At 47.6% G+C, this 12,147-nt stretch overlaps 1 protein-coding gene and 1 pseudogene across 1 annotated transcript in view; both read left to right on the top strand.

Moving 5' to 3' along the window:
* Positions 1–11,027, top strand: part of CTXND1 (cortexin domain containing 1) — a 57,049-nt gene extending 46,022 nt beyond the window's left edge. Inside the window, exons 2-3 of the mRNA XM_057541992.1 lie at positions 5,008–5,169; positions 6,790–11,027. Coding sequence (XP_057397975.1) covers positions 6,852–7,031 — 180 coding nt within the window. The 5' untranslated portion in view covers positions 5,008–5,169; positions 6,790–6,851 and the 3' untranslated portion in view covers positions 7,032–11,027. The remainder of the gene's footprint in view (positions 1–5,007; positions 5,170–6,789) is intronic.
* Positions 483–2,668, top strand: LOC103000905 (histone acetyltransferase KAT7-like; annotated as a pseudogene).
* Positions 11,028–12,147: the final 1,120 nt, after the last annotated feature.

Below are 12,147 nucleotides of genomic sequence, written 5' to 3'. Positions count from 1 at the left end.
TTTAAATCGTCTCTAGATTCCTTATGATACCCAATGTAAACACCATGTAAATAGTTGCAAATACAATGTCTATGCATTGAATACCTCCAGATGAGAGGGATGTCTGAGGACCTCATAACAGTAGTTGTCTGTCTGGAAATGAACTGGATTGCTTGGAGAGAGAAGTCGTCAAAAACTGCTCTTCGTGGTTTTCTTCTTGTACTTTTTGAATTTTGAACTGTGTATAAGTATTGTTTTATACAACGATGTTAAATTTAATCCTCAAAAAATTAAAAATAGAATTACCCTTGATCCAGCAATTCCACTTGTGCGAAAGAATTGCAACAAGAGAAGGCTCTAGACGCTGTGAAGCAGGAGGCACTTGGGATCGTCCGCAGGATTGGGACGCTACAGAGGCCGCCCCGGAGCCCGCCAGAGCCACCGTTCCTACTGCTGCTGCCGCCGCTGCCCGAATCGGAACCGGTGGGCCGCAGCCGCCGGCAATGCCGCAAAGAAAGAGGAACGTAGGCGGTAGTTCAGATGGAACCGAAGATTCCAATTTTTCTACAGATCTCGGGCACACAGACGGTTCAGAGAGTGATGACACATTCCGGCCATCTGCCCAAGTCACCCGCTCCTCAGCCCGGCTAAGCCAGAGTTCCCAAGATGCCAGTCCTGTTGGAAACGTGCAGTCTTTCAGCACTGAGGGCCCTGCTTATTCTACCAGGACAGTGACGCATCGTCAGCAGCAGCCCACCCCAGTGACTCCGAAAAAATACCCACTTCGGCAGACTCGTTCATCTGGCTCAGAAAGTGAGCCAGTGGTTGACTTTTCAGAAACTAAAAATACAGCTGATCATGATGAGCCTCCACCTCGAACGCCAGCTGGAAATACCCCTTCTTCTGAGTCTGATATAGATATCTCCAGCCCCAGCGTGTCTCACGATGAGAGCACTGCCAAGGACATGTCCCTGAAGGACGCGGGCAGTGATCTCTCTCATCGCCCCAAGCGCTGCCACTTCCATGAAAGCTACAATTTCAGTATGAAAGGTCCTACACCAGGCTGTAACTCCCTAGGACACCTTACAGGAAAACACAAGAGACGTTTCTCTACATCAGGATGCCCTCTCTATCATAACCTCTCAGCTGATAAATGCAAGGTGAGAGCACAGAGCCAAGATAAGCAGAGAGAAGAAAGATGCTGTCCCACAGGCAAGATGGCAGCAACAGGCATGCAACCAGGCGCCAGGCACCAACAGAGAGGCAGTTGCGATGTAAAGAAAAGGTTGCTGAACTCAGGAAGAAAAGAAATTCTGGGCTGAGCAAAGAACAGAAAGAGAAATATATGGAACACAGGCAGACCTATGGGAACACTTGGGAACCTCTCTCGGAAAACCTGACTAGCGAGTATGACTTGGATCTTTTCAGAAGAGCACAAGCCCGGGCTTCAGAGGGTCTGGAGAAGTTAAGGCTGCAAGGCCGAATCACAGAGGGGAGCAATATGATTAAAACTATTGCTTTTTGTCGCTATGAGCTTGATACTTGGTACCATTCTCCCTATCCTGAGGAATATGCACGACTGAGATGTCTTTACATGTGAGAATTCTGTTTAAAACACATGAAGAGCCAGACAATACTCCGCTGACACATGGCTAAGTGTGTGTGGAAACACCCACCCGGAGATGAGATACAATGCAAAGGTTCAATCTCTGTGTTTGAAGCGGATGGCAAGAAAAACAAGATCTACTGCCAAAAACTGTGCCTGTTGGCCAAGGTTTTTCTGGACCACAAGACATTATATTATGATGTGGAACCCTTCCTGTTCTATGTTATGACGGACGCAGACAACACTGATTGTCACCTGACTGGATAGTTTTCCGAGGAAAAGAATTCATTCCTCCACCACAATGTATCCTGTATCCTTTCCATGCCTCAGTACACGAGACAGGGCTATGGCAAGATGCTCATTGATTTCAGTTATTTGCTTTCCAAAGTGGAAGAAAAAGTTGGCTCCCCAGAACGTCCACTCTCAGATCTGGGGCCCATAAGCTACCGCAGTTACTGGAAGAAGTGCTTCTTCGTTACCTGCATAATTTCCAAGGCAAAGAGATTTCTCTCAAAGAAATTAGCCAGGAGACAGCTGTGAATCCTGTGGACATTGTCAGCACTCTGCAAGCCCTTCAGATGCTCAAATATTGGAAAGGAAAACACCTAGTTTTGAAGAGACAGGACCTGATTGATGAGTGGATAGCCAAAGAAGCCAAAAGATCCAACTCCAATAAAACCATGGATCCAAGCTGTTTAAAAGGGACCCCTCCGAAGGGCACTTAAAGTGACCGGTTACTCCGAGCCAGCAAACCCCAGCAGTAGGAATCCGTACCCTAGGGATCTGTCTGTCATTTCTGTTGCTCTTGTGATTAGCAAGTACAGTATCCTTTGGGAAGGCCATCCCCCTCAGGACTGTCCTGGCTCCGACCTTCATGTACACTGCAGACGCTGGTTCTGAGGAACTGTTGTTCGGCCTCAGTGAGGTTGCCTGGATGGGATCTGTATTAGACTTGAGTGCAGATCCCTTGTAGCACTGACCCAAGGTGTTCTGTTTTGGTACTGTACCTGTCCAGTCACTGGTTCTCTCCTCTGGCCCCATGAGGTCGTGTCGTGTCTTCTAAACTTTGTAATAGTGCTTCGTCTTGCTGCCCAGTCACCAGACCACCAACTACGGTTACCGCCACCAGGACCTTCCCAGTTATTCCTTACATGTGTTTTTGGAGAGGCAGGGAAGAGGTAACACTTCTGAGTGTGTGTGTGTGCTGGGAGGGGTCCCTTCCCTTTGGATTTCATCTCACTTTAAGTTTTTTCCTCTATTTTTACTGAACGACCTGTTTTTGATCAGTATCAGGCTGACAAGAGCCAAATACTTTTGAAGACTCTCGCAGGGATTAGTCTTGGTTATAGCACATTATCTGAATGAGATGGAGAAAAGAATTGAGAGGTGGTGATTCTGTATTTGGATTTGAGCTCACCTGTGGGCAGTGGGCAACGTCTTGGTGGAAGGGAATGGAATACTACTTTTTGCCTCACCAGAAAGTGCCCAGTAGTAAATGTTTTCTCCTCTTTACTCCCTGCCCGTCTTTACGTTTGCAGGTGCCCAAATAATTTCCAGTTCTCCCTTTCATGCTGCACGTTAACTGGTTAATTATACTGCAGAGACCTTTTCACCAGTACCAGTCTGATATAGCACACCTATACTTCCACATAAGTTACCTTGCTTTTGTCTGAACATCCTTGGAGAAGTGACTGAAAATGACTTCCGTGTCTCAGCCCATGACTCAGCAAGGCAGAATGGTCACCGCTGCCAGGGTTTGCTTCCCTTTTCAACAGTGTCTCACCCTCCCTCTAGGACTAAAGTGCTTATGCCCTTCCAAGAACTCCTCCTCCATTTCCTTTTTTGGGATTTACCACCATCCCCCCATTCTCTGGTCTCCTATTTTTGGTGTTGTTTAAGTGAAGGAAGAGATGCTCCCTCTAATTTCTCTCTAGCCCATTATAACCTGCTACCTTGGGGCAGCTTGTGATGTATGACATGTCACCCTTTCCAACTTGGTCTCCTACAACACTGCTGTCTTCATGTGGAGCCCTCACCACAATCCCAGCTCTGGTCATTTGTGCCTTTCTCTTGTCATCTTTGTACGCTACTTATATTCACTGTGGGTTGGGGGGAACTAATTTTAAGCATGTTCAGTGGCAGCTCCCTGACAGTTTCAGTGTCACTGTTAAAATTTATCCAAAAGCAACTTCACTGGGGGTTTTCTTAAGGGTTAAAGGCCTTTTACAGAAGCTAACCCTTCCCCACATGTGGTAGAATGTGCTGTTCTATAACTACTCCTCAGTAAAGCATGTTCTCTGTTCAAAAGAAAAAAAAAAGAATTGCAACAGGGTCTCAAAGAGATATTTGTACACTCATGTTCACAGCAGCATTATTCACAATAGCCAAGAGTTGGAAACAACCCAAGTGTCCATCAATGGATGAATGGATGAACAAGACGTGGTATATTCATACAATAGAATATTTATTCAGCCTCTAAAAGAGAAGATTCTGACATTCATTGAATGACTCTTGAGGACATTACACTAAGTGAAATGAGCCAGTCACAAAAAGAAAAATACTGTATCGTTCCACTTATATGAGGTACCCAGAGCATAGAATTGTGGATGCCAGGGACTGAGGGGAAGGGGGAAATGGGGACCCGTTGTTTCCTGGGCACAGAGTTCAGTTTTGCAAGATGAAAAGAGTTCTGGAGATGGATGGTGTTGATGGCTATACAACAATTTGAACGTCCGAAAGCCACTGAACTGTGCACTTAACAACAGTCACTATGGTAAATTTTATGTCATGTGTATTTGACCACAATTTTTTTAAATGTTATATTTTTTATTTTTTAAATTAATTTTTATTGGAGTATAGTTGCTTTAAAATGTTGTGTTACTTTCTACTGTACAGCAAAGTGAATCAGCTATATGTATACATATATCCCCTCCTTTTTGGATTTCCTTCCCACTTAGGTCACCACAGAGCACTGAGTAGAGTTCCCTGTGCTATACAGCAGATTCTCATTAGTTATCTATTTTATACAGAGTAATGTATGTATGTCAATCCCAACCTCCCAATTCAGCCCAGTTGTTTCATGGGCACAGAGTTTCAGTTTTGCAAGGTGAAAAGATTTCTGGAAATGGATGGTGGTGATGGCTGTACAACGATTTAATGTCCTAAAGCCACTGAACTGTGCACTTAACCACGGTCACTATGGTAAATTTTATGTCATGTATATTTCACCACAATTTTTTTTAATGTTATATTTTTTAAAAGGGAGGAGGAAAGAAAAAACAGCGTCAGAATAAATTGTGGCCGCTCCCACCACCATGCCCAGGGAGAACTGCCCAGGCCAGACCTTCCTGCCGGCCCAGCTCACGACTGGGAGTGGGCATCTTGGGAGGTAATCAGCCTTCTTCTGTCCTGTTCTGTTTCAGCTGCTGCCAGTGTGGGCACCTGCTCTCTAAGGGAAAGGCCACTGCTCTCACTGGCTCCCAGCTGTGATGTCTGGTCACTCCCCCTCCCTCCTGGAGCAGCCCCACCCAGGGTGCGAGCCCACCCAGTGGCCCTTGTGAAGTGGTGATCACTCCGACCAGCAGGTCAGTGCCCTCTGGGAAGGGGTGAGGATGGAGACGAGGTCTGAAAGAGGGGAAAGCGGGACTTCCCTGGCAGTCCAGCGCCTCTAACACAGGGGGCATGGGTTCGATCCCTGGTCAGGGAACTAAGATCCCGCATGCCATGTGGCGCGGCCAAAAAAACTTTAAAAAAAAAAAAAAATAAATAAGTAGAGGAAAGCATAGTCACCTGTGGTTACAGATATGCCAGGACCAGCCAGCCCAGGGTTGCATAGGTGCCCTTCTGAAGTTGCAAAGTGGGTGGGGGATATGGGTCCCCACTTTACTTTCCATCAGAGAAGAGAGAGGCATGCAGAGGCCTAGGGTTTGGGATGTGGGACCTTGGGTAAGTCATTTCCCCCCTTTCTGTGACTCAGTTTCCACGTTTATAAAACGGGCCTATTGATACACGGCCCACATGCCTCCTGGGCTGTCATGAGGATCAAATAATAAACTGGATGTGAAAGCACAATGTACAGCTCAAGGGCTCTGAAAATTCATTGGGGGGGCGGGGAGGGGGCTGACGATAACGAGCAGCAGTGCCCCTCGTCCTAAGCTCTCCCTGACCGCTGGGCTGCAAGGACGTGACCTGCCATCTTGGCCTGCTCTGGGGCACCCACAGGGCCGGGGACCATGCTAGATGCACTGAATCCTCACACCCTTGCGATGCAGCCTCTCGCCCTGTATTATCACAGCAGGGAGGCGTAGGCCTGATACAAGGATAACCTTACACTGCCCAGGACTGCACTGCAAGGCAGCTGGGCTCGGGGTCCACGTGACTGCCAAAACTGTTCTTCCCGTCACACCCGCAGTTTTGCAACTGTGACTCTGGGGCTCAGCAAAAGTCCCTCAGGAGTCCCAGAAGGCCCCCACAGAGGGGGAGGGGATGCAGACCCTCCACGCTGCCTGCCCACCCAACTCTGGGACAGCAGCCCCTCTTCAATCTATTCATGTATTGGTGTTCAACGTTCATTTTCATTTGAAACGTAAGTTCTACTGCTTTAAAAAATATATATTAATTACCTAACTTTTTAAAATGCTTTCTGGGGACTTCCCTGGTGGTCCAGTGGTTAGGACTCTGTGCTCCCACTGCAGAGGACACGGGTTCGATCCCTGGTGGGGGAACTAAGATCCCGCAAGCCGATGCAGCACAGCCAAAAAAAAACCAATGATGATAAAATAAAATAAAATGCTTTCTGATCTCCCTCAGTCAGTGGCTTGGCAGAGTTGAAAGCATTATTATAACTCGTCCTAAAGGGTTTCGGAGAGTGGAGGCAACTGCAGGGGCTCCATCCTCAGGAGGTGCTTCTGCTACAGCCCAGCTCTACCCCTGCTGGGACTCCTCTGTCACCTCCCCCACCCCCTAGGACGCACTGGCTGGGCCCTGACGCCTGGGTTGCCTATCAGTTTCGCGGCTGAGACCACGTAGGCTCCTGAAAAGGAGGCCCGTGACCCTTCCTCTCCTCGTCCTCATGTGGGGGAGGGAAGGGGAGCAGCAGACTCCCACGCCAGGGGGACATATAAGAAGGGGGAGGGCTGTGCCCTGCCCGCACCCCAGGCAAGGTGGCACGACCCTCCGGTCCCCACTGCTGTGGCTCTCTGCAGGGGTGGAAGATGGTACCAGTCAACCGTGAGCCGGAGGAGGAGCCCCAAGCCGCTGCCGAGAGATGGAGGACCCCACGCCTGAGCCCGTCTACGTCGACGTGGACAAAGGACTGACCTTGGCCTGCTTCGTCTTCCTCTGCCTCTTCCTCGTCGTGATGATCATTCGCTGCGCCAAGGTCATCATGGACCCTTACAGCGCCATCCCCACATCCACCTGGGAGGAGCAGCACCTGGATGACTGAGGCGCCCGCGGGCGGGGGCCGCGGCGGGGGACCGAGACCCCAGCGCTCTCTGGACAGGGCTGCCCCAGGATGCGCCTCTGTCCCCTGGCCACCGGCTTTCCAGCCCACGGAGGCGAGAAAGGATTTGGCCACCCGGGGGTGGAGAAGGTTCACCTTAGCCTTGCCTGCTCTCACAGGAGCAGCAGGGTGAGATGATCGGGAGGCTGTGAGTGTTGCAGTGGTGGGCCAGTCTGGGGATGAGAGCGCTGGACCGGGAGTCAGGAGGCCCGGGTGCCAGTCTGGGGAGTCACTGTGAGCCTAGGGGGCGGTCACCTTCCCTGGCTCGCGCACACCTTTTGGCATCGGATATGGGACAGTTACCCACCATCATAACAACAGTGGTCTCGTTTTGAGGAGACTCTTGCCCTTAACATGCAAAGTAGCACACACACTAGCCCTGGAGGCTCCCAGCACAGACGTTCACCTGAGCCCCAGCCCCTTCCCAATGGGCCAGCAATGGAGCGCGTGGTGACGTGGGAAAGGAGTTGGAAGGTGCATCACCCCAAATTCACAAAAGGCGCAGGGGCTGCTTCCCAACGGTATTTTTTTAAACTAAAATATAGAGGGGTATATTTTTCCTGTTATAAATGAAATGTGTATTTTGGAAGTTTGGGAAAATACAGAAAAAATAGAAGGATGGGGGAAAATAACACTTATAATCCCACTTCCCCAAAGCCGCCATTTTGATATATTTTCTCCCAGCATTTTTTACATGTATTTTTAAATAGTCAAAATCATACTGTGTGCATGATGTTGTATCACTTCATATTAGAGCATGAACACTTTCTCATTTCATCGAGCACTCTTTATAGCCGTCATTTTTACTGGCTGCAGAGTATTCCATCAGGTGGATAGGTCATCGTTTCATTATTATCTCCTTTGGTCTGACATTTCTTTTTTTTTCTTTTTCACTAACTTTTCCTCATGCAAACTTATTTCACCCAGTGACCTCTTGAGAGCACACAGTTATGAGATTAATATGGGACAGGAAGACCTGGCTTGTCCTGTCAGTCACTCTAAGGCTGTGTGACCTTGAGCAAGTCACTTCACCTCTCGGTGCCTCCGTTCCCTGATTTTAAAAAGGGGAGGAAAAGCCTTGCCCTTTTAGTTTTATGTAAACCTCATGTGAATGAAAGGACAGGAGTGGGAGTGCTTTGAATGTAAACGTGCTGTGGGGGGAGACAAGGGATAAGTTGTTGATAATGACTCTTCTCCCTCTTTTCCCACCCTTCTGACCCCCTCCCACCCCATCACCTACATCTAAGGCCTTGCAGCAAGAATATTGGACCAGAGCCCACAAACCTGGTCCCAAGTCCCAAATCCTCTACTTCCTTGCTGTATGACCCCAAATAATTCAGCCTCTCTGAGCCCCAGTTTCCTCATCTGTAAAATGAGGGAATAACATCTACCTCACAAGGTTGTTGTGAGGATGAAATGAGAGAAGATGGGCAAACATTGGTGTATTTTCTTGATTTAACCACCCCAGGAGAAGCCAGGGGTCTGAGCTGGGAGGAAGAGAGGTCTGGCTTCCCCCTTCTTTGCAGAGCCTGGAACCCTGGGCTTTCCTCAGTTCCCAGGGCCACTTCTGAAAGGCCAAATCTCCCAGCCAGGACCACTGGTCAGAGGAATACTCACAGCAACCTCTCCCAGCACCTGACCTCAAGGGATATGGTGTCTATTAATTTACATAATTATCATTGTCATCGGTATTCCCACAAACATAATATGAAGTTAAACTAGACCACCAGAACTCCCCCTCCTTCTGAATGCATTTATTCCATCTCTCTAAGACACACCTGCCATCCCCATCAGAAGTGCCCTGCAGCTGTGAAGAAGCTCAAGGCTCCCTTCCCATCACCTGCATCCCAGCCATGGGTCCCACTCCATCCCATGTCACCTGGGAAGTGGGTTTCCAAAGCACCATCACCACTAGGTGACCCCTGAAAGTGAACAAGGCCACAGCTGCTCAGACAGCATTCCAGGGCATATCCAGCTGTCCCTTCCTCCACACCCCCACTGTGTGGGATGCACAAAGGGACAGCTGGCAAAGGCAGTGGACCAAGGTGCATTGGAAGCTCTGTGTGAGGGGAGGATCTAGAGCAAGGGCCTTGTACATTGCCTCAGGCCTAGCAGCAGCCTTCACTCTGCAGCCTACCTCAGAGATACCAAGCACTTCTGTGAAAAGCTCATCAGCATGGATTTACAATGCAAATCAGAACCAACACCCAATCAGTTAATAACAGATCCCAAGCAACAAGAAGAGGTCTTGAAGACCTCACTTGGAGATACTTTAGAGCTCTCAGGAGTGAAAAACAGGTGCCTGAGGGCTGTGCTACTCAAACCATGATGAAGGACAAATAGCATCTGCACCACTGAGGGGCTTGTTAGAAATCCAAAATCATGGACCCCTACTCCAGACCTACAGAATCATAATCTCTGGAGATGGGGCCCAGGAATCTCTTAGCAAGATCTACCAAGCAATTTGTATGCATGTTCAAGTTTGAGAAGCACTGCCTTGGGGATCCTTTGGTCTCAATTATTTCTTTTCCACACCTAGATTTGCTAATATTTCCCACTCTATCTCTTGACTCTTTTTTTTGGTGGCAAAGGGAAATAATATTTCAGAAAAAGATGGAAAATTTCAGAATCACTCCTAATCCAAGCCTCCACAAAATAGTGATTTCTATCGTGTGTCCATGTGTTCCCTTCTAATCCTTGCCCACGTGCAAGATGTTTTTTTTTTCATAAAAGCCTTCGGTTACATCATTTAAATCAACATCTCCTAACATTTCATCATAAGCATGTTTCTGCTACAGTCTTCCTATTTATCATTTTACTGGCTATAAACCATGCCATCTAGTGCATGTACGTAGTTATCCAGAGTCCTATTAATAAGTACTTGGATTGCCTTCATTTTCCCTATTATACATGTTGCAAAATAAAAAAAATTTAAAAAAAGAAAGCTAAAGACAGATATGACGAACCCTGGGCTTGCTCAGGATGGTGGAGAATAAATATTTAAATTACACCCCTTCCACCTTAGAGACACATGGGGGATGAAGAGCCATCTAAACATTTGATCATATTAAGGGGAAAAACCAACTGAAATTTCAAGCTTCTGCTGTTGCTTTAGCTGCTAAAGGATGGAGGAGATGGTCCATTGTCATCAGAGCATCTTAGCCAGTTTCTAGCTAGCTGAGATGAAGTTTGGGGTTTAGTATGGAGAGGTAAACTGTCCAGCAAAAGAAATGAAGAGAATTTTTGAAGACTGGAAGCTGGCAGAGAGCAAATGAAAAGCATTTGTGGCATTGGCCCTAATCCAGGACTTAAGGCAAAATATGATCAGAGAGAAACTCCCCGCTGCAGGGAAAGGGTGATGGATTTTCCAGACAGTGGTGTCTCGTGGCTGATTTTACATTGTTGCCTGTTCTGTGCTCCGCTACAGTCCCTCCATGTTACTCCAAACCCTCAGTAAAGTCTGATACACAATCCACTTTGTGGTTGTGGTACTTGGGGGCAATAAAGACATCTGGAAGGTGGTCAGTGTGAAGAAATGTAATCTGGAAAGGGATAATCATCCCAGGGACAAGTGAGGTAGCAGAAATAAGCAGAAGCAGGAAATCAGAAAGCAACTATACTCCAATAAAAATTAATTTAAAAAAAATCAGAATGACGGTTGCTAGCATAAATGTGACCGCTGAGAATGCTCAGATAGGCTGATATGAATAATAGCACACTAGTTTTACCAGCCTGGTATATCAATTCCCATCATCTCTATTTCATTTTTTCCAATTAGTTGCTCAAATATCTACATGCTCTTATTGAATTGAAAGACCCGTGACTCCCTCTCCTATAAAATTGCCCCAGAATTTCGAGACTAACTCAATCCAAAAGGAGCTGGTCCTGCTTCCAATTATCAGGTAGAGAGAATTTCAAAGTCTGGTGTGTCCACTAGTGTGGTTTCACACCCCGCAGTCTAGCTGTGGAAGATGGGTCCTACGTGTGTGATAGATGACAACCTGCAGTGCCCTCTTTGGTTTATAGCCCAGTCTGCTGAGAGGTGCTCGAGCTAAGCTCACTGTTCCACATTCACATGCCCAGTCGTTCTGTCCAAACAGTACAGCCAGGTTGGCTGTGTTCAGAGGGACAGGACAGCCTCGGCCATACCAACCGGCCCCCTGAATCCTCATGTCCTTGATCATCATCAGCTAAGACTCTCCCTCCTTCCTGGGGAGTTTGTCTTTGGGACCCGTATCACTCAGAATCCTAGCAGGAAAGAGATGCACACCCAAAGCATTAAATGAAGAGGGTTTAATGAAAGAATATTTACAGAGGTTGGGCAGGGTTAAGGGAAATGAAAGGGGTTGGCAAAATACCCATGGACGGGCAACAGGGTGAGTCCATTACCACTTGGGCCTGAAGCGACAAGGGGAAGGGGTGTTCCCAGAATCCAGTGGAAGCTGTAGCAGTGGGAGAGGAGTCCCCCAACAAAAGCCATGGGCACAGGTAGACAATCAAAGTGCAACCCAGTGAGAAGAGAATATATACTTTGATTTCTCACCTTCTGCCCTCTAATCTCCTATGCCATCAGCCAAGAACAACAGAAGCTAAAGGACAGGGGACTCTGGGTGATATCCTTCATATATATTAGCAAACTAGAGCAAACGAAAACTAACCAGAACAGTGCACCCCTATTACCACTCAGCATCCATCGTGGATGGGGAAAATATACATGTCCCCAACATAGGGGAAATATAAATTCCCATCAACAACCACATTGTCTGAGGCTGCTATCAGTTTAGTTCCACTCCCCCCGGAACTTACATTGTAACTTATCCCCCTCTAGGTGAGTGAATGAAACGATTCATATAAAGCATCGCTGCTAGAGTCCCCTCTTCTATGACTGGTCAGGAGGCCTAGGTTGATAACCACAGTGTCATTCTTCTGCCACCCATTCCATATCCCCTCTACCTTCTGGCAGTCCCTCCACTGCTGGAGTCTTTTATCCAGTGGAATGACCCAAATCTTCCTTCACAGAGGATCCAAATTCTTGGTGCCCTGTCTTTTTTGGTTGCCA

Source organism: Balaenoptera acutorostrata, chromosome 3 (assembly GCF_949987535.1).
Source record: "Balaenoptera acutorostrata chromosome 3, mBalAcu1.1, whole genome shotgun sequence".
NCBI classification, from domain to species: domain Eukaryota; kingdom Metazoa; phylum Chordata; class Mammalia; order Artiodactyla; family Balaenopteridae; genus Balaenoptera; species Balaenoptera acutorostrata.
This window is presented reverse-complemented; position numbering and strand designations above follow the sequence as displayed.